The sequence below is a fragment of the Myotis nattereri genome (genome assembly GCF_964212035.1).
Source record: "Myotis nattereri genome assembly, chromosome: 1".
In the NCBI taxonomy this organism is placed as follows: Eukaryota; Metazoa; Chordata; class Mammalia; order Chiroptera; family Vespertilionidae; genus Myotis; species Myotis nattereri.
This window is the reverse complement of record NC_138075.1, coordinates 228,333,970-228,359,934: the sequence shown is the minus strand read 5'-3', so window position 1 is coordinate 228,359,934 and position 25,965 is coordinate 228,333,970. Positions and strand designations below refer to the sequence as shown.

The following is a 25,965-nucleotide window of genomic DNA, read 5'->3' as shown; positions in this document are numbered from 1 at the left end:
ACCGCCAGTGAACACTACAACAATCTGGTCTGCTTCATCTGGTCTTTTTCTTATGCTTTAAAACGCAGTTGAATTCACACTACTTGTATAATTTTGCATTTGATTGAACTTATTATAGTGTGAACATTACCCCCATGTTACTACGAATTCTTTGGGGCTACATAATATTCCAAGATATTAGGTTTACTTAGCTATTTCCTTAGACTGGGACTGTCAAAATTTAATATTTTTAATCGATTTGCTTTGTTTTGTCTTTTTTTTAAATATATTTTATTGATTTTTTACAGAGAGGAAGGGAGAGAGGTAGTCAGAAACATTGATGAGAGAGAAACATCGACCAGCCGCCTCCTGCACATCCCCCACCGGGGATGCGCCCGCAACCCAGGTACATGCCCTTGACCGGAATCGAACCTGGGACCCTGCAGTCCGCAGGCCGACGCTCTATCCACTGAGCCAAACTGGCTTCGGCTGTTTTGTCTTTTGTTGTTGATGTTGCTAATCCTTACCTGAGGATATTTTACCACATATTTTTTAGAGAGAGTGTAAGGGGTAAGGGAGGGAGTGGAGGAGGGAAGAAGAGAGGGGGCAGAGGGAGGGAGGGGAAGAGAGGTGGGGGAACAGACATCAATGTGAAAGAGACACACAGATTGGCTGCCTCCCCCATGCGCCCAACCAGGGCTGGGGATCGAATTGGCAACCCAGGTACGTGCCCTTGACCAGGATTCAAACTCTCCACCCTCTGGTTTTCAGGCCGATGCTCTAACCACTGAGCAACAGCAGCCAGGGCTGTTGTGTCTTTTAAAAGCCTTTACTTGATAAATTATGAGTAAAACCACTGGAGAGACAAAGGAGAATGAGATTAGAGAGACAGACAATGTCAAAATTAAGAAAATTATCTAGAAGAGTACTTGGTCTCCAGTGGGCCCTTAGGAAATAGATATACATGATTGAGATGGAATAAAGGAAAAGCATAAGAATAATTCATTCAAAAGATCTTTAAGATCAAATAATACGCCATCAACTGTCTAAACCAGTTTGTACTTGAAACAATACAATCTCCTTTTATGCCACCAGATAAGAGTGCAAGAAGGTCCCTCCTCCCTCCACACTCACCAGAATTAGCATCCTTCACTTAATTTCTTAGGCATGTTTGCAGATTTAATGACCTGAAAAACATCTTTTCTGGCTGAGTGGTGTCTATTCCATTTTCCAAGGGAAAATGTGTGTGATGGCCAAGGAAGAACTATCAGTATATTTCCACTATCTGAGTGTTTGGCGGGGATACACCTGAAACCTGCGATTCTTATCAATGATATCTTCTGGAGATAGGGCTTGGCCTTCCACAGGCACCGAGGACTGAACCGTAACAATGGAGATTCAACGCTTCTGAAGGCAGGGGAACTATTAGTTTTCTCTGTTGTTCACAGTACATAAAACATGGTGGGAAAGTTATTTGTGTAATTACTCAAAGGAGGACTCCTTTCTGTTTGAGCTCTGAGATTGGCTTTCTCTTTACTGAGTCTTATAACCATACTAGAGGCTCGATGCACGAAATTCGTGCAAGAGTAGGCCTTCCTTCCCCGGGCTGCCGGCTTTCCTCCAGCACCTGGGACCTGGGCTTCCCTCGTAGCCTCAGCTTTGTCAGGTCTAGTTAGCATATTATGCTTTTATTATTATAGATTTCTCTACTGAAGCTATATTATAGTCCAGCAGAGGTAGCACACATTCAAAGGTCCTAATAGTTTTTTAAAAAAATATTTTTATTGATTTCAGGAGGAAGGAAGAGGGAGAGAGAGAGAGAAACATCAATGATGAGAGAGAATCACTGATCGACTACCACCTGCACTCCCCCCACTGGGAATGGAGCCTGGCTGGGCTCCTAATAAAGTTTCATTACACAGACAAAGAGACTTTCAAAATTCACATGGACATGCAGTCAGTTCTTCTGGAGGGCAGCCTGACAATACAGGCCAAACATCTTAAACATGTATGTATTTTTAAAAAATCTTTATTGCTGAGAGTATTACAGATGTTCCCCTTCCCCCTCCCCATTCCTCCTCTACACCCGGTTCCCGCCCCATCCCAAACCTTCCCCACCCTACTGTCTGTGTCCATAGGTAATGTATATATGCATGTAAGATCTTTGGTTAATCTTTTCCAACCCCTCCACCCCACTTCCCTCTGAGATTTGTTAGTCTGTTCCATGTTTCCATGCCTCTGATTCTATTTTATTATTCAGTTTATTTTGTTCATTAGATTTTTTGTTAGTTTATTTTGATTTTTAGATTCAATTGTTGATAGATGTTTACTGCAACTTTATTGTTCATATCTTATAATCTATTTTTTTCTCCTCCTTCTCTATCTCCTTCTTCTTAAAGAGTACCCATCAACATTTCATGTAATACTGGTTTGGTGGTGATGAACTCCTTTAGCTTTTTCTTGTCTATGAAGCTCTTTATCTGGCCCTCAATTCTAAATGATAGCTTTGCTGGGTAGAGTAATCTTGGTTGCAGGTCCTTGCTATTCATCACTGTGAGTATTTCTTGCCACTCCCTTCTGTGGCACCAGGGATTACAGGAATGCACACAAGCTAGTCCCTGCCTGCCAGAGCCCCACGGTCCAGTGTGGAATAAACACCTGGGAGCAAACAACTATGCATGGTTGCTGCTGTTAGAAAGGTTTGTGGAAAGCACTAAGAAAACAAAAAAAGCCACGTTTTTCCTTGGCCTGGTTGGTGAGCAAGGCTTCCTGCAGAGGGAAGGGTCACTGAAGCGGAGTCTTAAAGAGACAACAGAAGTTGGAACTGGAATGAGGGCAGTAACAGGCAGAAGTAATGAGCTGAAGCCAGGGCTAGCACACATTTTCTCCAAAGGCAAAACAGCAAACACTTTAAACTTCATAGGTCAAGAGGATAAATCAAGGGGATAATGAGGTACTTTTACCAAAAAGAGAGAGAACATAAAATTTCACATTTATTGATAGAATTCAAAACATAATTCAGTACATTTTTTTTAACACTGGTCTGCTAATGAGAAGAATGGCATTCTTTTTGGGGTAAATAACAGTTGCTTAATAAGGGCTCCAATTTAGTGTTCTCTATCATCAAAATCAATTACAAATGTTCATTTGTTAATGCTCATCCTATATAATAAAAGGGTAATATGCAAATCGACCCTAACAGCAGAACGACTGCGACTGGTCACTATGACACACACTGACCACCAGGGGGCAGACGCTCAATGCAGGAGCTGCCCCCTGGTGGTCAGTGTGCTCCCAGAGGGGGAACTCTGCTCAGCCACAAGCCAGGCTGACGGCTGCCAGTACAGCGATGGTGGTGGGAGCCTCTCCCGCCTCCTCAGCAGCGCTAAGGATGTCTGACTGCAGCTTAGGTCTGCTCCCCGCTGGCAAGTGGACATCCCCCGAGGGCTCCCGGGCTGCCAGAGGGATGTCTGACTGCCGGCTTAGGCCTGATCCCGAGGGAGTGGGCCTAAGCCAGCAGGTGGTCATCCTCCAAGGGGTCCCAGTCTGCAAGAGGGCACAGGCCAGGCTGAGGGAGCCCCCTGAGTGCACAAATTTTTGTGCACTGGGCCTCTAGTTTTTTAAACAATAGCTTTATTGACATATACTTCATACACTATCAAATTTACTCTCTTAAGTGTGTACTCAGTGGTTTTTAGAATAATTCACAGGGTTGTGCAACAATCACCACTACCTAAGTTTAGAGCATTTTCACGGTCCCACAAGGAAACCCTGCACCCACTAGCAGTCACTTCCCATTCCTCTCCTGAGTTGCTGGTCGCTACAAATCTGCTGTCTCTATGGACTGTCTATTCTGGACATGTCATGTCAATGGATCATACAATATATGTCCTTTTGTGTCTGGCTTCTTTGACTTAGTGATGTTTTGAAGGCTCATCCATGTTGTGGCCTGTGTCAGTACTTCATTTCCTTTTATGACTTAACTAGAGGCGCAGTGCACAAAATTCTTGCACAGGTATGGTCCCTAGTCCTGGCCGGCAATCAGGGCCAATCTGTGGGGCGATCGGGGGGCCTGCTAGCACCCGCTTTGGCTGGCCTGGCACCAGCTCCGCCCCCACCCCCACCCCCACTACTATCTTCTGTCGCCTCTCTCTGTGGGGTGACTGGTGGGGCCCCCATTGGCACCTGCCTTGGCTGGTCTGGGGCCTGCAGGCTGGGGGCAGCTCCTGCGTCTGCCCCCTGGTGGTCAGTGCATGTCATAGTGACCGGTCGTTCCACCAGTCGTTCCACTGTTTGGTCAATTTGCATATTAGGCTTTTATTATATAGGACTAGAGGCCCGGTGCACAAAAATTTGTGCACTCGGGGTGGGGGGTGGGGGTCCCTCAGCCCGGCTGTGCCCTCTTGCAGTCTGGGACCCCTTGAGAGATAACGACCTGCTGGCTTAGGCCTGCTCCCGGGTGGCAGAGGACAAGCCCAATCCCTAGGTGCAGCCCCTGGTCAGGCTCAGAGCTGGGCTGATTGGGGAGTTGGGGCGCTGCCCCCTGTCATGCACAGAGCAGGGCGGATCAGGAGGTTGTGATGCCACCCTCAGTCATGATCAAGGTAGGGCCGATTGGGGGACTGGGGCACCGCCCCGTCACACTCAAGGCAGGGTCGATGGGGAGGTTGTGGCGCCACCCCGTCACGCACAGAGCAGGGCCCATCAGGGGGGTTGGGGCTCCGTACCCTGTCACGCACAGAGCAGGGCCCATCAGGGGTTGGGGAGCTCCCCCTGTCACGCACAGAGCAGGGCCCATCAGGGGGTTGGGGCGCTGCCCTCTATCACCCACAGAGCAGGGCCGATCAGGGGGTTGGGGCGCCGCCACTGTCACACTCAGGGCAAGGCCGATGGGGAAGTTATGGCTCTACCCCGTCACACACAGAGCAGGGCCCGTGGGGGGGGGGGGGGGGAGGGGCGCCGCACCCTGTCACACACAGAGCAGGGCCGATCAGGGGGTTGGGGCGCCGCACCCTGTCACACACAGAGCCGCAGGGAGATCAGGGGGTTGGGGAGCTCCCCCCTATTAGGCACAGAGCAGGGCTGATCAGAGGGTTGGGGCGCCTTCCCCTGTCATGAACAGAGCAAGGCGGATAGGGAGGTTGTGGCCCCGCCCCCTGTCACACACAGAGCCGCAGGGCGATCAGGGGGTTTGGGCGCTGCCCCTGTCGCACTGATCCCGGTGCTGGGAGGCCTCTCAGCTCCGCTGATCCCGGTGCTGGGAGGCATATTACCCTTTTACTATATAGGATAGAGGCCTGGTGCACGGGTGGGGGCCGGCTGGTTTGCCCTGAAGGGTGTCTTGGATCAGGGTGAGCTGGGGTCCAACCCCAGCAGGTCCACGGGTCCCCAAAGGTATGGACGGAGTCGGCGAAGAAGGAATGACACAGAGACAGCGTTCAGTTGATCAACAGCCTAGCCAGGATCTCCAGCGAAGTTCTGGTTAGGATCTCCAGTCAGGTTCTGTGTCCATGTTCTCTTGCTAGGTTCTCCAGCCAGGTTCTCCAGCAAGGGTGGGGGTCCCCACTGGGGTGCCTGGCCAGCCTGGGTGAGGGATGATGGCTGTTTGCAGCTGGTCACACACCCTTCAGGGTGGGGGTCCCCACTGGGGTGCCTGGCCAGTCTGGGTAAGGGGCTAAGGGCTGTTTTCAGGCTGGCAGGTGACTGAAGCTCCCAACTGCTCCTTTTTTTCTTTTTTTCTTTTTTTATTCTGGGCCAGCTTTAGCTCTGGCTCCAGCTCTGAGACTCTGCTGCTAAAAGCACGTATCTGGTTTGTTTGGGTTCTATAATCGAAACACTGTATCAACTCCAGCTCTGAGATCCCGGTGGGCTGAAAACAGGTTTCTGAGGTTTTTTTTAGCTTCTATATTTGTAACAATGTTTCAAACTGCAAGCTCAGAGGCCGGCAAGGCAGGCGGGGAACGTAGGATTCCTCCGTCACTGAAGCAAGCAAGCCTCATGGTAGCTTCAAGTTGCCTGGCTGCCGGCTGCCATCTTGGCTGGCAGTTAATTTGCATATCTCACTGATTAGCCAATGGGAAGGGTAGCGGACGTACGCTAATTACCATGTTTCTCTTTGATTAGATAGGATAATATTCCATTGCATGGATGTAGCACATTTGTTTATCCACTCATCCACTGATGGACATTTGGGCTGTGCCCTCCTCTTGGATATCATGAATAATACTGCATAAATATTCATATACAAGTTTTTGTATGGATATCTACTTTCAATGTATTTCATCTCTGAAAATGTCTTCACACACATATACTGCCAAATTGCTAAGATTAGCCCCCAGCACGAGTTTCACTGAACACAGTATTCTTGGAAGGCATTTATAAAATTCTGTTGGGTTCTTCTCTGGATAGTTGCCTTTCAGCATGTCATTGTATTGCAGAGGCACCATTCCCACGCGGAAGTCAGGGGATGCATCTCAATGGAAGTTACACAGGTTCTGAGACACGGACGCTGCCTTTGCCCTGTGCCAAGGCATGAACATGCGACTGGAATGGCAGTTGGAGCTTGAGCAACACACTGCTGCAGGTCTGTGTGGGAACGCGGGTTCTGCTTCGTTTTAACTTTTTATCTTTAACTTTTGACAGAATAAAAATGTATAATGGCACTTATTTGTTGCCGGGAGCCGGTCCATCCTTGCTGTTTCAAAGGACCTGGCATATATGGCATACTGTTCTTAAAATGTTTGCTCACCTTCTTGGCACTATGTGTTTTAACCAAGGTCTCCTCTCTGAGAAAGATTGTTTCCCCAGGTAGGGATTTTCCCCTGAAGTTAGGGAGGGAATAAAACCCCTCAACTAAGTGCCAGGCGGGTAATTAATCACTTTAACTACGAACAATCATGCTTAAGCTACATAATCTTTACTCCCTGGAATGGAGATAAGAAACGCCCTAACCTTTGTAATAGAGATTGATAGGATTGAATCAACTGGTATAAATACAGATGTAACAAGACAGCAGGAGACAGAACTAAGAAGACAGAACGAAGACAGAACCTACACAGAACGTTCTCTAGAGACAGAAGAACTTCGCTGGAGAGAACATGGCAAAAGATCCTGGACTGAACCTGACTACAGAAATTGGCAAGAGAACCTGACTAGAACCTGGTGACTGAACCTGGCTGGAGAACCTGGACAGAACCTGGCTGGAGAACCTAGTGAGGGAACTTGGCTACAGGACCTGGCTGGAGAACCTGGAGAACCTGGCTGGAGAACCTAGCAAGACAACATGGACACAGAACCTGGCTGGAGATCCAGAGCAGAACCTCTCTGGAGATCCAGACCAGAACTTGGCTGGAGATCCTGGCTGGAGATCCTGGCTAGGCTGCTGATAAACTGAACACTGTCTCTGTGTCCTTCCTTCTTCGCCGACTCCGTCCACGCCTTTGGGAACCCCTGGACCAGCTGGGGTTGGACCCCGGCATCTGACGCCCGAACAGGGACCCCTAGGTAAGCGCCCTGCACTCGGGACGGATAGGACTCCACCGTAGGAAGAGGGTGGATAGTCTTCGCCGACTCCGTCCACACCTTTGGGAACCCCTGGAACAGGATTCCCCTAGGTAAGCCCCCTCCATTGAGAACCCTCACACTCGGGACGGATAGGACTCCAACAGGGTGCTACAGACCCCCCTATAGAAGATAAGTAGGGTAAGAAGGTGGATAGTACAGAACTTAGATTGAGAAGATGTGCCATACTGAGTCCAAAGAAAGAAGACTCTGTATTGATCCTTAGATTGAGAAGATGTGCCATACTGAGTCCAAAGAAAGAAGACTCTGTATTGATCTTTAGATTAAGAAGATGTGCCATACTGAGTCCAAAGAAAGAAGAAGACTCTGTATTGATCTTTAGATTAAGAAGATGTGCCATACTGAGTCCAAAGAAAGAAGACTCTGTATTGATCTTTAGATTAAGAAGATGTGTCATACTGAGTCTAAAGAAAAAAGACTCTGTATTGATCTTTTAACATATATGCTTGCTAGCAGAGGAATTAAGGTTACTCCCAGTCAGACAGAACGTTTTATACAAGAAGTATGTCCATGCTTTTCTGAGGAAGGAAAGGTGCCGGAAAGGTAAATGTAAAGGCATGGGAGAAGGTAGGCCCAAGGAGCCTTATCCTTAACCCCACTGCAGCCTTTCCACCCCGGGAAAGTGCAGGATTGGCAAGCTCTACCTGGGGTGATAGATCAGGACTCAGGTAATAGCGGAAAGCGCCAATCCTACTCTTAAAATGGATACAAGAGAGCATTTCGGGTTTTTCTTTTTAATGCCTGCTTTTAAAAAATAAAAAAGGGGGAATTTGCCGGGAGCCAGTCCATCCTTGCTGTTTCAAAGGACCTGGCATATATGGCATACTGTTCTTAAAATGTTTGCTCACCTTCTTGGCACTATGTGTTTTAACCAAGGTCTCCTCTCTGAGAAAGATTGTTTCCCCAGGTAGAGATTTTCCCCTGAAGTTAGGGAGGGAATAAAACCCCTCAACTAAGTGCCAGGCGGGTAATTAATCACTTTAACTATGAACAATCATGCTTAAGCTACATAATCTCTACTCCCTGGAATGGAGATAAGAAACGCCCTAACCTTTGTAATAGAGATTGATAGGATTGAATCAACTGGTATAAATACAGATGTAACAAGACAGCAAGACACAGAACTAAGAAGACAGAACCAGGAGGCACAGAACCTACACAGAACGTTCTCTAGAGACAGAAGAACATCGCTGGAGAGAACATGGCAAAAGATCCTGGACTGAACCTGACTACAGAAATTGGCAAGAGAACCTGACTAGAACCTGGTGACTGAACCTGGCTGGAGAACCTGGACAGAACCTGGCTGGAGAACCTAGCGAGGGAACATGGCTACAGGACCTGGCTGGAGAACCTGGAGAACCTGGCTGGAGAACCTAGCAAGAGAACATGGACACAGAACCTGGCTGGAGATCCTAAACAGAACTTCGCTGGAGATCCAGACCAGAACTTGGCTGGAGATCCTGGCTGGAGATCCTGGCTAGGCTGCTGATAAACTGAACAATGTCTCTGTGTCATTCCTTCTTCCCGACTCCGTCTACACCTTTGGGGACCCCTGGACCCGCTGGGGCTGGACCCCGGCATATAAGAAACGGCATAACAATGTTGTCTGTTAGAATTACTTTACTACATTATGAATTCTGTGTATAAGTGCTATTTTACCTTGTAATTTTAGGTTGGCTTCATTAAGAAACATCGTTTATAGCAAAATCTACACAAAAAAGATATACTTTTCTGCATTCTGCTCTTTCCACTTACTATATTTGAGAGCTCCTTTACTCTACTTTTTTCTGGCTTCATGTACTGTATGAATGTATTATCATTTTATTTAACCAGTAACATTGTACTAATAAACAGATCTTAAAAAAAACACAGTATTGTTTAAAAGGGTCCACGTGTTTCTATTTCACTGTGTTCAGTCTCTTGTGCTTGTACTCATTAAAACATAAACATACAATTAGACATGTGCCAAATGTTTACCAAGTAAACTCAGTAAAATCAAGTATGACTTTTCAAAGTCACCATCTTAAAGACAGAGCACAATTACTAAGTACCAAAACTTCGAAGATATGGCTGAAGAACTTCTCCACAGGAGGAGCTGCGGTACTCTTTCAGGCACTGCTGTAAGGTAACGTAAGGCTACAGTCTTGATTGACTTCCCCTGCTTCTTCTATCAAAAAGGAAACGGGGAACAGGAGGAAGAAAAGGAACACGGCATTCTGGAATACAGCTGGTACAGTGACGTCAGTGACGTCTGCATCCACCCCCGCCTCCCACACCTTCCTGCCACCAGCGTCCTGAAAACCTAAAACCATGATGTGTTTGAATGGGATTAATGCCACTCCGTCTTCCGGTCCCAACTGGCTTAATACAAATCAGTGTGTTTCATCCCTTTAATTCAAGATTGGCACAGAGAGAGGCATGTGACCAATCAGAAATAAGCAAAAAAATAAATTTAAAAGTGTTATTGCTGGGAATGTAGGGAACACATCCTTCAGAGAGTGTGGGGGAGGGAGCAGGGGGGGAGTATGCTGTCCTCATTGTCATTTGCCCTCTATCCCCAGGGAGCTGGCTGCAAAACCCACTGACAGAGGGAGGCAGACAGAGGTGTGGGGCACAAGCCCAGAGGCACCTGAAGCTCCGACTAGAACCAGCTGGGCCAGCCCTACTTCGGAACTTTTAGTTTTGAGACTTCTTGCCCCAGCTTAAGCCAATTCACTCTACCCAGCAACGCTGTCATTTGGAATCGAAGGACATATAAAGAGCTTCCCAAACAAGAAAAAGCTAAAGGAGTTCATTACCACCAAACCAGTATTACATAAAATGTTGAAGGGTGTTCTTTAAGGAGAGGAAGAGGAAGAAGAAGAAGGAGGGGGAAGAAATAAAAAATACGAAAAATAAAACGGCAATAAATACATACCTATGAACAAATGAATTTAAAAACCAAAATAACAGAAAAAGCAGAACAGAAACAGACTCACAGACACAGAGAGCAGACTGATGGCTGCCACATGGAGGGGGTGGGGGCTGGGTGGAAAGGGTGACGGGATTAAGAAGCACAAATTGGTAGTTACAGAATGTCATGGGATGTAAAGCACAGCATAGGAATATAGTAATAACTATGTATGGTGTCAGATGGGCACTAGATTTATTGAAATGATCAGTTAGTAAGTTACTAGTATATAATGGCTAATCACTGGGGTGTACACCTGAATATAATATTGTATGTCAAATATAATTGAAAAAGAATTTTAAAAAGAAGACACTATAAATAGTGAAAAGGAAATCCACAAAATGGGAGAAAATATCTGCATATTATATCTGATAATAGGTTAATATCCGGAATATATAGAGAACTCCTAAATCTCAACAACAGAAAAACAGCAACCAGATTTTAAAAATGGGCAAAGACTTAAAAAGACAGTTTTCCAAAGAAAATATACAAAGGCCAATAAACACACGAAAAGATGCTCAATATCACTAATCATTAGGAAAAATGAAAATCAAAACTATAAAGAGACACCACTTCACACCAATCAGAACAAGTGCTGGCAAAGATAGGAAGGAACGGGAAGCCCATGCACCATCGGTGGAAATATACATGGAGCAATGCTGGCAGTTCCTCAAAGAATTAGAAGTAGAACTGCCACATAATCTAGCAGTTCCACTACCGGGTATATACCCCCAAAACTGAAAACAGGGTCTCAGAATTTGTACACCAAGCATGTCTAACTGAAAGGCTAACAAGGGCCAAATAAGCAAGTTTTAAGTGTATGTGGACTGCAAAAAACAAAAGCTTCAACTTGCATAAAAACATAGGTTTATTTTGATAGAGACATGCTGAATTCAAAGGGCTGAAATAAATGAGTCATCATTACCATAAAATAATAGGACATTTAATAAAAATTAATATTTTTATTGAACATTAACTTACCAGACACTGAATAACTGCACAAATTAATAAGCCTAACACAAATAAACCTATTTTTCTTGTTCTCCAAAAGTGAAATATTTCCTGTTGTGCACACCAAACAAGTCAGTCCAAGACTAATGACGTGGCCATCGCTGCTAAAATATTCACTGCTGGTATTAGTGGAGAGAAATGGTGCGCCTGCGTATAAGGCGCGTAAGGGAAATGAAGGCAACACGATTATAGTCATCAGTCATTAGCGAACGGTGTAGTTCACTATTAATAATTATGTATAACAGGATGTTGTAAAAGTTAAGTTATGAAATTTTTATTAAAATATTTCTTACATACCGTTATATTGGCTGGGCTGCAAAAATATTTGTTGTGGGCCACATGTGGCCCGTGCTGCCAGTTTGACATGCCTGTTGCACACTATGTTCGCAGCAGCATTATTTACAAAAGAATAGCTAAAACAGAGAAGAAACCCCAATGTCCATTGATGGATGGATAGATAAGCAAAATGTGGCATATCCATACAATGGAATGAAATTCAGCCTTAAAAAGGAAAGAAAGTGTGACACATGCTACAATATGGATGAACCTTACCACTCAGTGAAATAAGCCAGCCACAGAAAGACAAATACTGTATGATTCCACTGATAGGAGGAACAGAGAGTGGTCAAAATCATAAAGACAGGAAGTATAATAGTGATGGCCAGGAGCAAGGGAAGAAGACGGTAGGAAATTTAATGGGGACAGTTTTTTATATTTACAAGATGAAAAGAGTTATGGGGATGGATGGTGGTGATGGTTTCACAACATTTATGAATGTATTTAATACCACTACACTGCACATTTAAAAATGGTTAAGATGGTCCGGCCAGTGTTGCTCAGTGGTTAAGCATTGACCTATGAATCAGGTCATGGTTCGATGCCTGGCCAGGGCACATGCCCGGGTTGTGGGCTCCCCAGTGTGGGGTGTGCAGGGGGCAGCCAATCCATGATTCTCTCTAATCATTGATGTTTCTATCTCTCTCTCCCTCTCACTTCTTCTCTGAAATCAATAAAAATATATTTATAAAAATAACTGGTGGATAATCCATCAAAGAAAAAATGAGTAAGTTTTAACTTCATTAAAATACAAACTGCTCTTTGAACAACAACGTCAAGTGGATTAGAAGAAAAGCCACAGGCTGGGGAAAAACATTTGCAAAAGGCACACCTGATAAAAGACCGTTATCCAAAATATACAAAAAAACTCTTAAACACTCAGCAATAAGAAAACAACCTACACTGATCTCAGCAGACACGTCAGTAAAGCAGATTCAGAGACGACCTGAGCTGGGAAGACAGCGCCGCATGTCCGCAGGGAACTGCCCACGAGGACAGTGCAACACCACTGCACGCCTCCCAGAATGGCCGGAATCCGGGCCACCGACAGCACCGGGCGCCGAGGGCGCGGGGCAGCAGGAGGGCTCTCCGCGTGGCAGCGGGGCTTGCAGCAGGGCGTGGAGCGGGCAGCTTCCCATGGGCGCCGCTGCGAGTGAAGGCCCAGGGCAAGCAGCCACCGAACCAGCCTCACCCCCTTGAAACTGCAGGTTTTTACACCAATAAATGCACCAAAAGTTACTAACAGTGTGACCCCGGGCAGGTGACTTAGCCACTATCCACCTAGCAACTGGGGGTGACCGCGAGGGCTGACTGCGTCCCTGTGCACGGGAATGAGCGCAGACTCCCGGCCGGCACACAGCGCGCGACACACACACAGACACACACAGACACACAGACAGACACACACACAGACACACACACAGACACACACACACAGAGACACACACACAGAGACACACACACACACAGACATACACACAGAGACACACACACAGACACACACACAGACACACACACACACACAGACATACACACAGAGACACACACTGACACACACACACACACACACATGCGCGCGCGCAGTCATTTTACGATTCCCCCTTTTCAGCCGGACGGGACAGAGCCACGGGGTCTGTCATAATCACAGGCTCCTGTGCGTGACGCCTTCCCGATGCGAGAACACTGCCATAAAGACTAAGGAAATACTTTAATAAGCTCTCGATGGGGGCTGCGTCAGGGAAAAAGGAAAGCTGAGGCTCTGGGTCACAAGGAGGGTGAGAGGAGCCGTCTTCCTCAGGCCGGGGCACCCTCAGCCCAGCACAGCCTCCCACGGAGCGGACGTCCACCCTTACGGTCTCACTCGCTTCCCTTTTAGCCACCCTAATAGTAAAGAACCAATATGCTAATTAGACCGCACGGCGGAACAGCCTTCTGAACGCCCAGGAGTGGGGGGCGGGCCATGAGGCAGCGGGCTGCGAGGGCCGGGCCCTGGCACGAACTGCGTGCATCGGCCTCTAGTGTTTAAGTGAGACGACACTATGTTTGTAAACAAGGGAACACGGGTGTGTTTGAGGAGCACAGGGCCAGGCTCTGGCCAGTCCCCGGGACGCAGCGGCCGGTCATTCGCATGTGCTCTGTGGGGCTCCACTCGGATTCACCTGTGAGCTCAACGACACAGGGCTTCCTGCCTCTACCACCACGCGCTCCCCAACGTGCCTTCACAAGCGCTCGTAGGGCCTCCACCAACAATTATTTGCTCTATATGAGAACAAACAAGAACAAAACTCTCTGGTATAAAAGTGGGCACGTCAAAAAATAAAAAAATAAAAGTGGGCACATCATATGGAGGGGGGGAAGTGCCTGCCTTTGCGGGGCGGAGGCCCCAGTACGTGAGCAGCAACACGGGGGTGGGGGGGGGGGGGAGGGCAGCGCACACACTGGCGGTCCCTATGCGATGGCACCTGGTTTATAAAGATGAAGACCTAGCAGTTGAGTGCCATCCACGTCATGTGGCGGGAGAGCTGTTAGCAAACCCACTGTTCTGCAACCACCGAGGGAAGCGGGACCCCAGTGGAGGGGGAGGCGGGCCTGCCAAGGAGGAGAGCGCTGGGAGCAGCTCCAGCCTCAGCAACGCTCCTGCATGAGCGGTCAGTTGACCGCAAACGGGGACCCAGAGTAAGGGGGACTCCACAAAATGTCAGTCACCAGCGACAAAGGGAGGAGGAGGAACCGCTCAGGTTAGAGGAGGTTAAGGAGAGGGGCCCTGAGGTGTGAGTCTCACACTGGATCCTAGATGAGGGGAAATGACAACAAAGGACACGGCTGGTGTCAGAATAAACAAGTCATCTTTTCTGTCCAAGAAGGGAGTGTAGGCAGCCACCACGTTGGCTCACAGCATTGTGGTTCCAGTGACTTGGCAGCTCCCCTGGGGGCTGCCACTTAGAAAAGGCAAAGGTCAACCCCTCCCTCTACATTAGCCAATCACGCAAGACTGGGAGCCTAAGCTCCAATGAAGAGTGAGGGACAGATCACTGCCCAGAATACAGCGTGCGGCTCAGTGTGCTGCTGCCGCTCTGCTGGGGCACCTGCTGCAGCAGTAACGGTGCTGCCTTGCTGTCTGGCTCCCGAGAATGCTGTGTGCTCTACCAGGACCCCCGATTTGGGGGGCTCGCCTTATTTCTAACATTATTTCTAACACTGGGACAACTGATGAAAACTGAACATTGACGGGATATTAGAGAACAATGTGGTGATGTTGACTTTCTTGTATTTTATCATTGTACTAAGGCTAAGAGAAAGTCCAATTGTAAGGAAAATATGCTTATTTAGGATAAGTGGGCTTCCAGCAAAGGAGAGAAAGACAGCAAAAGCGGAAACCGTTAGCTGACTGACTGAAGACTATTCTCCCAATGTCTGAAATTATTTCTCACAAGTTTAATTTTTAAAAAAAAGAACATGTGATTTATGCCCATAAGACTCTTATCTCCTGGGAAAGACAATACATGTAATAACTATAATGAAGAGCTCTGCAGTAGAAATATGACCAAGTCTGAAAGATGACACTGTTTTCATTAGCTGTCAGAAAAGGGTTCAGAGAGGAAGGTGACCTGGGCCTTACAGAATGCATTTAGCAGCGGTTCCCAACCTTCCTAACGCTGCGGCCCTTTAATACAGGTCCTCATGTGGTGGTGACCCCCAGCCATAACATTATTTTCGTTGCTACTTCATAACTGTAATTTGGCTACTGTTATGCATCGTAATGTAAATATGTGATATGCTATATGTTTTCCGATGGTTGTGACCCACAGGTTGAGAACCACTGCATTAGAAAGTAGTTAATATTTCATTTTAAAAATGACAGCTAGTGAATTCCTGATTATCTGAGAATACATTTACTGGAGGATGGCAATCATGACCAAAAGAGAAAAGGAAAAGAAAAAAGAATGTGCGGAGGTAAAGCTACTGTGGCACAGCAGAAGGCGGCTGTTCTCTAGAATTACAGTCATCAGCCACCGCCACTGGACTTGCAGCCCTGCTCAGAGGTTTGCCTTAGTTACTCAGCCCTCACCAGGATCCCGTCCGATCAGCCTCACTTCCTACCTAACCATCCTGGGCGGCTGAGACCAAAGTCATGTTCAAAGTCTGTTTCTCAAAACTCAGGAGCTCTTTGAGGGTTTAACTAAGATGGGAAAAACAATAGATTAACAGGGCAGGTGAGGCCAGTAGTTGAAGTAATGGCCTTAAAATCGGCCATTTTCAAGTTCAGGTTCAACTAATTCAAGAACTGGGTGTGTGGGTGGCGGAAGATGTGATGAAAGGAGCACCCAAAAGTGGAGTCACCTGCGTGGCCGGTGTGTCTCAGTGCCTGAGCGTCAACCCTGAACCCAGTTGAGGCACATGTCCAGGCTGTGGCTCAATCCCCAGTGGGGGCAGGCAAGAGGCAGCCAACTGATGTTTCTCTGTCTCTATCCCTCTCCTCTAAAATCAATAAAAACATATTTTAAAACAAAAACAAAACAAACAAAAGTGGAGTCATCGACCGCCAGCTGAGGGTCTCGGCCCCCGAAGCCTGACCGAGACCAGGAAAGGTGGCACCCTTCCTTGTCCACAATAGTTGGTGAACATGATTGGTAGCTGGGTCTGAATCACAGGTGAGCTAAGGCCCTTCCCTTCTCATCCTCCTGCTAGAGATTTCCCTTGGCTCCTCGACCTCTCTTTTTGGAGAAACAATGAGCACATCATCCCCTTCAGTCATGGCAAAGTAATGGAGGTGTTGACTGCCTCTTAGGTCATCTCTAATTAAAACAAGGATCACTTGCATTTGACCTTCCCCATCAGCATGGGACCTGGCACTCTGGCCCTGGGCTAAGTTGAAGAGGTGTTTAGGGGTCTTTTACTTCCCTGTGGGTTCCCCTTGTAACTCCAGAATGTCCTATTTCTTAAAGACGAACCAGAACCCTGGAGGGAGGAGCAAACACAGCCAGGCACCGAGAGCAGCGCTGACCTCTGATGTCAAGCCCCCACTAAGAAAACTGGAGGACTCAGACACATCTCATCAGAGATGTGTTCAACTATAATCTTAAAAGTAGGCCTATGTTTTATGCCCTTTTTGATGTCCTATAGCACCTAGTACATAAATACTTTGTGCTAACAAATTTACTGGCTATTTATTAAATACTAGAGGCCCGGTGCACAAAAATTTGTGCACTCGGGGTGGGGGGGAAGGAAGGGGTCCCTCAGCCCGGCCTGTGCCCTCTCGCAGTCTGGGACCCCTCGGGAGATAACGCCCTGCTGGCTTAGGCCTGCTCCCGGGTGGCAGAGGGCAGGCCCAATCCCTAGATGCAGCCCCTGGTTGGGCTCAGAGCAGGGCCGATTGGGGAGTTGGGGCGCCGCCCCGTCATGCACAGAGCAGGGTGGATTGGGAGGTTGCGATGCCACCCTCAGTCAAGCTCAGGGTACGGCCGATTGGGGGGTTGGGGCACCGCCCCCTGTCACACTCAAGGCAGGGTGGATGGGGAGGTTGGAGCGCCACACCCTGTCACGCACAGAGCAGGGCCAATCAGGGGGTTGGGGCACTGCCCCCTGTCACGCACAGAGCAGGGCCAATCAGGGGGTTGGGGCGCCTTCCCCTGTCACGAACAGAGCAGGGCGGATAGGGAAGTTGTGGCCCCGCCCCCTGTCACACACACACAGCCACAGGGTGATCAGGGGGTTTGGGCGCTGCCCCCTGTCATGCTGATCCCTGTGCCGGGAGGCCTTGTGGCTCCGCTGATCCCGGTGCTGGGAGGCATATTACCCTTTTACTATATAGGACAGAGGCCTGGTGCATGGGTGGGGGCTGGCTGGTTTGCCCTGAAGGGTGTCCTGGATCAGGGTGGGGGTCCCCACTGGGGTGCCTGGCCAGCCTGGATGAGGGGATGATGGCTGTTTGCAGCTGGTCACACACCCTTCAGGGTGGGGGTCGCCACTGGGGTGCCTGGCCAGCCTGGATAAGGGGATGATGGCTGTTTGCAGCTGGTCACATACCCTTCAGGGTGGGGGTCCCCACTGGGGTGCCTGGCCAGTCTGGGTGAGAGGCTGAGGGCTGTTTTCAGGCTGGCGGGTGACTGAAGCTCCCAACCGCTCCTTTTTTTTTTTTTTTTTAATTCTGGGCCAGCTTTAGCTCTGGCTCCAGCTCTGAGGCCTCTGCTGCTGAAAGCAGGTATCTGGTTTGTTTGGGTTCTGTAATCGAGACACAGTATCAACTCCAGCTCTGAGATCCTGGCCGGCCGGCTGAAAGCGGGTTTCTGGGGTTTTGTTTAGCTTCTATATTTGTTACAATGTTTCAAACTGCAAGTTCAGAGGCCGGCAGCGGCAGGCGGGGAATGTAGGAGTCCTCCGTCACTGAAGCAAGCAAGCCTCATGTTCGCTTTAAGCTGCCTGGCTGCTGGCCACCATCTTGGCTGGCAGTTAATTTGCATATCGCCCTGATTAGCCAATGGGAAGGGTAGCAGTCGTACGCTAATTGGCATGTTTCTCTTTTATTAGATAGGATTTTAGACTAATATTAATACACTAGAGGCCCGGTGCATAAAATTCATTCACTGGGAGAGGGGGAAGGGGTGCAGCCTGGCCTGCGCCCTTTTGCAATCTGGGACCTCTTGGGGGATGTCCACCTGCTGGCTTAGGCCCGATCCCCCTGGGTATTGGGCCTAAGCTGGCAGACAGACATCCCTCTTGCAGTCTGGGACCCCTCATGCCTTACCACCCGCCTGCACAGAGGTGGGAGAGGCTCCCGCCACTGCCGCTGCACTCACCAGCTATAAGCCCAGCTTCTGGCTGAGCAGCGCTCCCCCTGTGGAGCACATTGACCATCAGGGGGCAGCTCCTGTGTTGAGTGTCTGCTCCCTGGTGGTCAGTGCACACCATAGCGACCGGTCATTCTGCCATTCGGTTGATTTGCATATTAGGGTTTTATTATATAGGGTAATTCCAAGAGTACATGATTTCTGAGTTAAGAGAAATAGCCTCCTCATTTCTGGAAATAAAAATTTTTCCATGTTTACAGATTTAACATTTTACTTTGAAGTATATTTTACATTTACTGGAAAGATAATGGAAAATTATAGAACTCTGGTATCCTTATATAAAATTTTGACCAAAATAACACATTTCTCATTATCCTATAATAAAAGGGTAATATGCAAATTGTCCCCTTGGCCAGAAGTTTGACAGGAGTTCAACCTGCCAACCATGCACGGCCCCTCCCCCTGGCCGGCCATCCCCCGCTCCCCGATTGGGGGTGGGGCCAGCCGGACCCTACCCGTGCACGAATTTGTGCTCCGGGCCTCTAATTAAGTTATAAGTCAATCCCCTGGAAACTGTTTGACCTAATTCTTCCCAGCCAAGGCAGCAGGCACCGGCAAATGTGGTGTGTCCAGCTGGGAAGGGTGAGGAGCCCAGCAGGGACACAGGTCAAGCAACTGAAACCCTGTGTCTGAGGGACTGAGGCTCTTCTGTGTTAATAACATGGTTTAAAACAACAGAAACTGCCCACCAACCACTGTGTTTTGTGTGACATGTGTACGTAGAAGTCACCCAGAGCCCGTGCCTGCTGGTGGTGACTCCAACTCCCTCTGGGCCGACTGCCCTCTCAGGAGCTCCCCCGGGAAACTGAGACTGATGAGTTTTTTCTCAAGAACCTGGATTTGGTTGCTTCCTCACTTTAAGCTCAGCACTTACGTCAAACAATATGTGGTAACGGCCAATTCGCCAGGTGAAACACAGGGACTATGGCAAAGTCATGTGCTTTAGCAAACTAGGTCCGCTGACCTGGGACCACACCTGGATGGATAAGCAGCCACACACCATTCTTGCAGGTAAAGCGCGGCCCACACTGTGGAGAGCGAGGCAGATGACTGAGGCAGTGACTGACATGTCCGGACGAGCTGCAGCCACACTGGAGCAGGCCCTCAGAGGCTGCAAGTCGTCGGACTAGGGTCCAGGCTGAAGTCCAGGGCCACGCCAGTCACACCCGCTCCAGAGTATACTAGCGCCCTTTGAAGAGAAATACCAGGGTGCAAACCGCCATGGATTTCCATACGACACTCACAGAGGCACGTACCTGTTCCTGCAGGTCGTAGTCATAGCTGTCATGCAGCAGGAGACTGAGGACATACCGCGTGTAGATCATGGCATCGATGCCACATTTCTCCAGCTCCTGTCCCAGCCAGGTCTGCACTGGACCCAGAGCATGCAGCAGAGACATTTCAGAGACAGATACGGGGCCTGGGTCAGAGCCAGAGGGGCTTTCAGGTGGTACACCATCCACAACTGCACAGACAGGGCGCATGAATTCAGGTGGCAGGCTTCCTTAGGATGCAAAGCATTTTCCGTGGCTGACGTGCTGTTGGTGTCGGAGGGGTTTCACTCCGGGAGCGGGGAGAGAGGCGGGGCCTGGAGGGTGAGCATGGGTCTTGCTGGCATCAGCGTCTAGCCCAGAACTCCCCTCTGCAGGCAGAGCCAGGGCGGCAGCATCCCGGCAGCACACAAGCAGGTGGGCTGCTCTCCTAATTCCCCATGGAGGCCGAATGTGAGTCTGCGGCAGAACCTACAAGAACGAGAGAGAGAAAGGTAGGCGTTATATAGAGATAGAAATGAAGTTACTGATCTTTTGAAAATATCCAAATGAACTGTTCCTCTTTATTGAAATACTTTTGGTATCTTAGAACACTGATTTTTTTGTTACTATAACCTTTGACATTTAAGCTAAACGACATTATAAACTTTAAAATTTTTCATCTCTTTTAAAAGAAAGGAAAACTCAAATTTATATTCTTGTGCTTGTGCTCCATTAGACTCATTCTTATTTTGCTATTTCAAGAACTAGTCAAATTCTGTTCATATGCAATGCTGAAAGAATTCACCTGGTAACAAATCACTAGTCATTTTTAAGTATACCAAGAACCGAGCAGCTGAATAGTAACGTCACTGAAATACTGGTAAAAAGAATTAGTCCTTTAAATTTAAAGTTTACCACAAATAACCCATTATTTTGTATGGCTAAAGAATTTGGATTTGCTTGTCACTTATTTCATAAAAACTAAAGTGAGCCTGGCCAGCATCATTTTTATAAAGTGTAATCTCTCTCTGACATGGCACATACAGATTATTTGTGGGAGGTTTTCTCAATTTACTTGTGTGACATCACAACTAATCAAAGAGAACCAGATAGCAAACGGTATTTATACCTCAGGCTCTCTGGCCCAAATATAAAATGTGGGTTAAAATCCACAGGATCAGGCACCTGCCCCGCTGGCTTGGCTCAGTGGCTGAGCATCAACCCAGGAATCGGCAGGTCACAGTTCAATTCCTGATCAGGGCACATGCCTGGATTGCAGGCTCGATCCCAGTGATTCTCTCATCACTGATGTTTCCATCTCTCTCTCCTTCTCTGAAATCAATAAAAAAATATACATATTTTAAAAAGGATACACGTAATTTCCCCACCCTAACACTGTTAGTATTTTGGTGTATTATTGTTTTTTCCTTTGTATAGAACTTAAATTTTATTATTTCAACATGTAGAATAATAATATTTTACATTCTGCTTTTTTCACCTAGCATTAGGTCTTCCCAATGCTGTTCTCATGGCACTAACATGGCAACCACAAGTCACGTGGTGCTAGTGATTAAGTGAAAAGCCAGCTCCTTGGGCACACTCGCCACAGTTCAAGTGCTCAGCAGCCGGGCTCCAGCGTGGCGCAAGGCCCAGCTGCGCTGCCTCGTCACTGTCGGTTCCGACGCTGCCCATTCCCGCACTCGCCAACGCGGGCTCTGCCTCTCCAGCCATTGCCTAGCGGCTGAGCAGAGTCCTTAGCCTTTTCAGTAGAGTTCCCACCCCTCCTGTGCCTGTGGCTGCTCCACACGCTCCCTTTACTCCCAGAGCTGGGATGCTCGCCACCGCTACGCTGAGCTAACCATGTGCCCAAAGGAACTGTTCGGGGAATTGGGAAACATCTACCCTTATGTCTGACAGGGCTCAAATTTCAACAGGTCAAGTTTCATCACAGAGTGTAATCACGGAAGGGTCTATGACGAAGTCAGACTGTGCAGAACAGCAAGCACAGCTGAAGCTTACTGCAAAGTAAGAAGAAAATTCAGAATAACCAGGACAAGGGCCAGAGGACAAAATATGGAAAAGTTATTTAGTCAAAACAGGGTAGGTTATGCTGCAGAAACAAACCACCCCCAAATCGCAGTAGCTTGCTTAACGCAAAGGCCTTTATCCTGCTCATGCTACATCGTCCTGGGTTGGCAGGATGCTCGGTGTGACCACTCAGTGCAATCACCCCGGGAGACAAGATGGCAGCACGGCCCCAACTTTGAACCCTGCCAGCCCAGGAGCCAGAGAACAAGATCTGTCCAAAGCGTGCGCTGGAGTCCTGACGCTTCCCCCGGAAGTGAGCCACTCACAGCTCCCCAGGCAAGCCAGTTTCCCGGCCGCCCTTCCTCCAGGGGTGGGACACACGCTCTCACCTATGCCCACCGCTGTGGAGAGAAGAGGGAAGGACAGGGCAGGTGTCAGAGCTCTAAGGACTGCTTCCGTGACCGGAAACAACTCTGCAGGTCACACTGCCGCAGCCAGCACCCTGGCCACCTTCGATGGACATGGAGCACAGGTGAACTCAACACTGCGAAAGAAACACTGATCCACACAAAGGCTGGAGTAATATGTCCAGAAAGGTTTCGAAGGCATGAAAACTGCTAACACGTTCAGACCCAATAGCAGCGGGGTCGCCGCCTGCCCCCCTCCTCTAGGGAGCTCCTCTGACAGCCGAGGCCACGCGGCTCTCCCATCACCCTCTGCTTCCCACGCCCTCCACCCACACGTTCCCCAGCTGCCTCCTGCCTGGGCTCCTTCACGCTGAGGCTCACGTTCTCTAGGGCCGCACTGTGACATATTCCATGCACCAGTCAGCGGAAGGCTGAGGCCCTGGCAGGTGATCAAAACTAAGTCAAACTAAATCCTTCCTCATCTAAAGGGGGGGATAAATTCTGGGAAATAAAACAGTATTTCTAATACTGGGGGGGCGGGGGGGCCGGCACCGACGACTCAACTCCTTCCCCCACACACAGGTACTGGAGGCTCGTGTGCCCCAGGCACTGGGCATGCGACCTGCATGACGACCCTTGGGGTTTAGGAAAACCTCCTTCTGTTTGCCACCCTAGGTGGGTGGGCTTCGGTCTTCATCCTTAGGGAACCGACTTGTACTTCTTTCCCCTGAAACCTGCCTCCCTCTGATCTAGTAAGGTACTCCTGCAGGTCATGCCTTTCATTCGGTATTTTAAATGGCACTGTCTCACCATCAATTTCCCAACGAACTTGCTGAAGTGCTCAGTATGCAAGGGTATGTATTACCTTTTCATAACTCTTCAATTTGGGTGTCCTCAGAATTTTTGCACAAAGAAAAGCCTTTGAAGCATAAAGGTAAAAGACATAAAATATAAATAGAAGAACATAGAAAAGAGAACTTGGAAAGCAAATGCTTGAAATACTAAGATTCTACTACTTCTCACCAAGATCCTAAATAATATTTGCCAGGCAAACCAGAGCTGCACACACAGGACAAGGTAGTTACACGCAATCCTCGCCGGTTATTTTCTGATCTCAGCACATTAATTTGGAACCAAGGTACTGCTTATTCTCTTTGGAAGGTAGCCTGACTCAGAGCCAATCTATAGCCAGAAAAGAAAATCACAGAGACTCTACAACCTAAACTGAAACTATCACAGAAGATAGGACCAAGCCCTAGCCGGTTTGGCTCAGTGGGTAGAGCGTCAGCCTGTGGACTGAAAGGTCCCAGGTTCGATTGCGGTCAAGGGCATGTACCTGGGTTGCGGGCACATTCCCAGTAGGGGGTGTGCAGGAGGCAGCTGGTTGATGTTTCTCTCTCATCGATGTTCCTAATTCTCTATCCCTCTTCCTTCCTCTCTGTAAAAAATCAATAAAATGTATTTTTTTTTTAAAAAAAAGAAGAAGATAGGACCAAGTGCTGAAAGCCGACCATGGACACCTGTTTAGCCTAGGCATCTGGAATGGCAATCAGACCCACAGCCCCAGCCCCACCTAGAAGTGTATCAAGTCCTAGGAAATGAACAAGGCTTCTTTTCAAGATAATGTCATAAATAAAACTAGTGTGGGACATAAGTACTTTCTATGCAAACAGAACTGCATAAACATTAAGAAATTCCATTTTCACTAGCTAGGTTATCAGAAATCAACTGATTATTGTATATTCTCCAGCGGCCATTAAAATGTGTAATTGTTCTTACAGATAACACTACTACTTGATAGTAACAGGAATTTGTGGGAAGCCGCCTATTGTCTTCTCTAGCAGAGAGGTGTGGACAAGGACCCCGGAAGGCTGGTGACCCTTGAGCCCTGGCAAAGGTCAGAGCTATGCACCCACTGTTTAGTGGAGACAATGATAGCTGAAGCAACTTCCCCATCAGACAGTCATGTAAATCCTTACTGATAAGATAGTCTGTCTGTTACTGGAATTGCCTAAGGGTTATAGGTGGATCCCAAACTGAATAAAAGGATGGCGATGCCTGAGCACAGGCGGAGTCCTTCCTCTTGCACTGGTCTCCCGCCTGGCCCCCCAATTTCCAAATTATTATTTCTTGTCTCGTCTCTGTCATTTGTGCGCGGCCCCTTCTCCAGAGCCCGAACCCTGAACCATGCGGGACGTGGGTCTTCACAGAATTAGCAAATTACAGGCACAGAGTATTAGTAGACCTGGTTAACCTCTCTGTTTAAAAGATAAGAAAGAACCAAGACAGAACGATAAAAATCTAGGTGAAAGCACTCGGTTCTACATAGAATCCTAAGTACCAAGCATGTTACTGCCCAAAGTCTTGAGCCCTGTGCTCTGAGGCTTAGAAAAGTTTACTGATGGAGAAGGCGCCAACTGAGAAGCTGGAAGACCTATTTCTCAAATCCCTTTGAAGAAAGTAGAGTTCAGGCTTCTTTCCAGCAAGGGAAGGGGAAAGGGAGGGACAAGAGGTGATGGACAACGGAAGACACCAGCAGGGTCTGAGGAAGAGAGTTCCTGGTCTGCTGCCTAGCTGATGTGAGCCCTGTCCCGAGGTCGTGCAAATCTCTGATAAACACACGCTTCCTTAACCTTCTCGGAGAGGCTCTTTCTGACAAGGGGCTGTTTCTAGAAGAGCCAAGCCAAGAGCAGAGCCTCTGGGGATGAGCATGTCCACATGCCAGACCGAGCAGAGCGTTCAGCACGAAGGCCAGGGGCCCACACAGGCTGACCAAGGCCACGTCAGAGGCCAAGCATTTCGCTCTGCGATGGCACTCCGTAAGAGGGAAGAGCTCTCTCTGTCACCTGGACAGTTTCCCGGACAGTTTGGATCGGCCTCTCCTTTTAACGGGGCTGACTACTAAGGAGACACCTGCTTATGTAAAGTAACGCTGTTTCAGTTCTTTTACTTGACAGGCAGCTATTCGATGACTCATACTTGTTATAATGTTATGGTCAAAAGGAGACCCCTCTCATGTGTGAGATGATTAATGTGTGAAATGTTTGCTGTGTAGAGACCCCAATACTCTGTGATTTCCAAAATGTTGTAAACAAGGTGAACGCCCCACTATCTTGATGTGAACGCCCTAAGCCCTTAAAGTGTAAACGCCCTGCTCCTAGCGTAAGGCACACCGTCGGGCCCCCACCAATGAGACACAAGCTGTTTACTACCGGCTGTATAAGCACTGGGCCTTCTCCAGCGACATCTCCGGCCTGATAAGAGGACTCCACGTCGCTCAGTGAGACGAGCCCCTGACTGACTGCTCTGCGGTGCGAGTCTGAACCAACTGCGGCCGCCTGTCTGTCTCCGTCTTCGTCATCCGTCCTTCGGTGTGCATCGCCAGGTGGCCTTTGCCGGAGCCTAGGACCCACTAGGAATAGGTAAATAAACCCTATGTGATTGCATACTAATTCTGTCTGTGTGTTCATGTGTTCCAGTTCAGCTTAAGTACCAGGGGACAGGCCATTATTGCTGACCCCTGGTCACCTGCAGATAATTAATTGGGGAATAATTGGGACAAACTCATCTGT

At 48.3% G+C, this 25,965-nt stretch overlaps 1 protein-coding gene across 1 annotated transcript in view; it reads right to left on the bottom strand.

Moving 5' to 3' along the window:
* KIAA0232 overlaps nt 1-25,965 on the bottom strand; it is a 74,562-nt gene that overhangs the window by 31,673 nt on the left and 16,924 nt on the right. The window contains exon 2 of the mRNA XM_081091814.1: nt 19,962-20,447. Within this exon, the coding sequence (XP_080947940.1) occupies nt 19,962-20,189 (228 nt within the window). The 5' untranslated portion in view covers nt 20,190-20,447. The remainder of the gene's footprint in view (nt 1-19,961; nt 20,448-25,965) is intronic.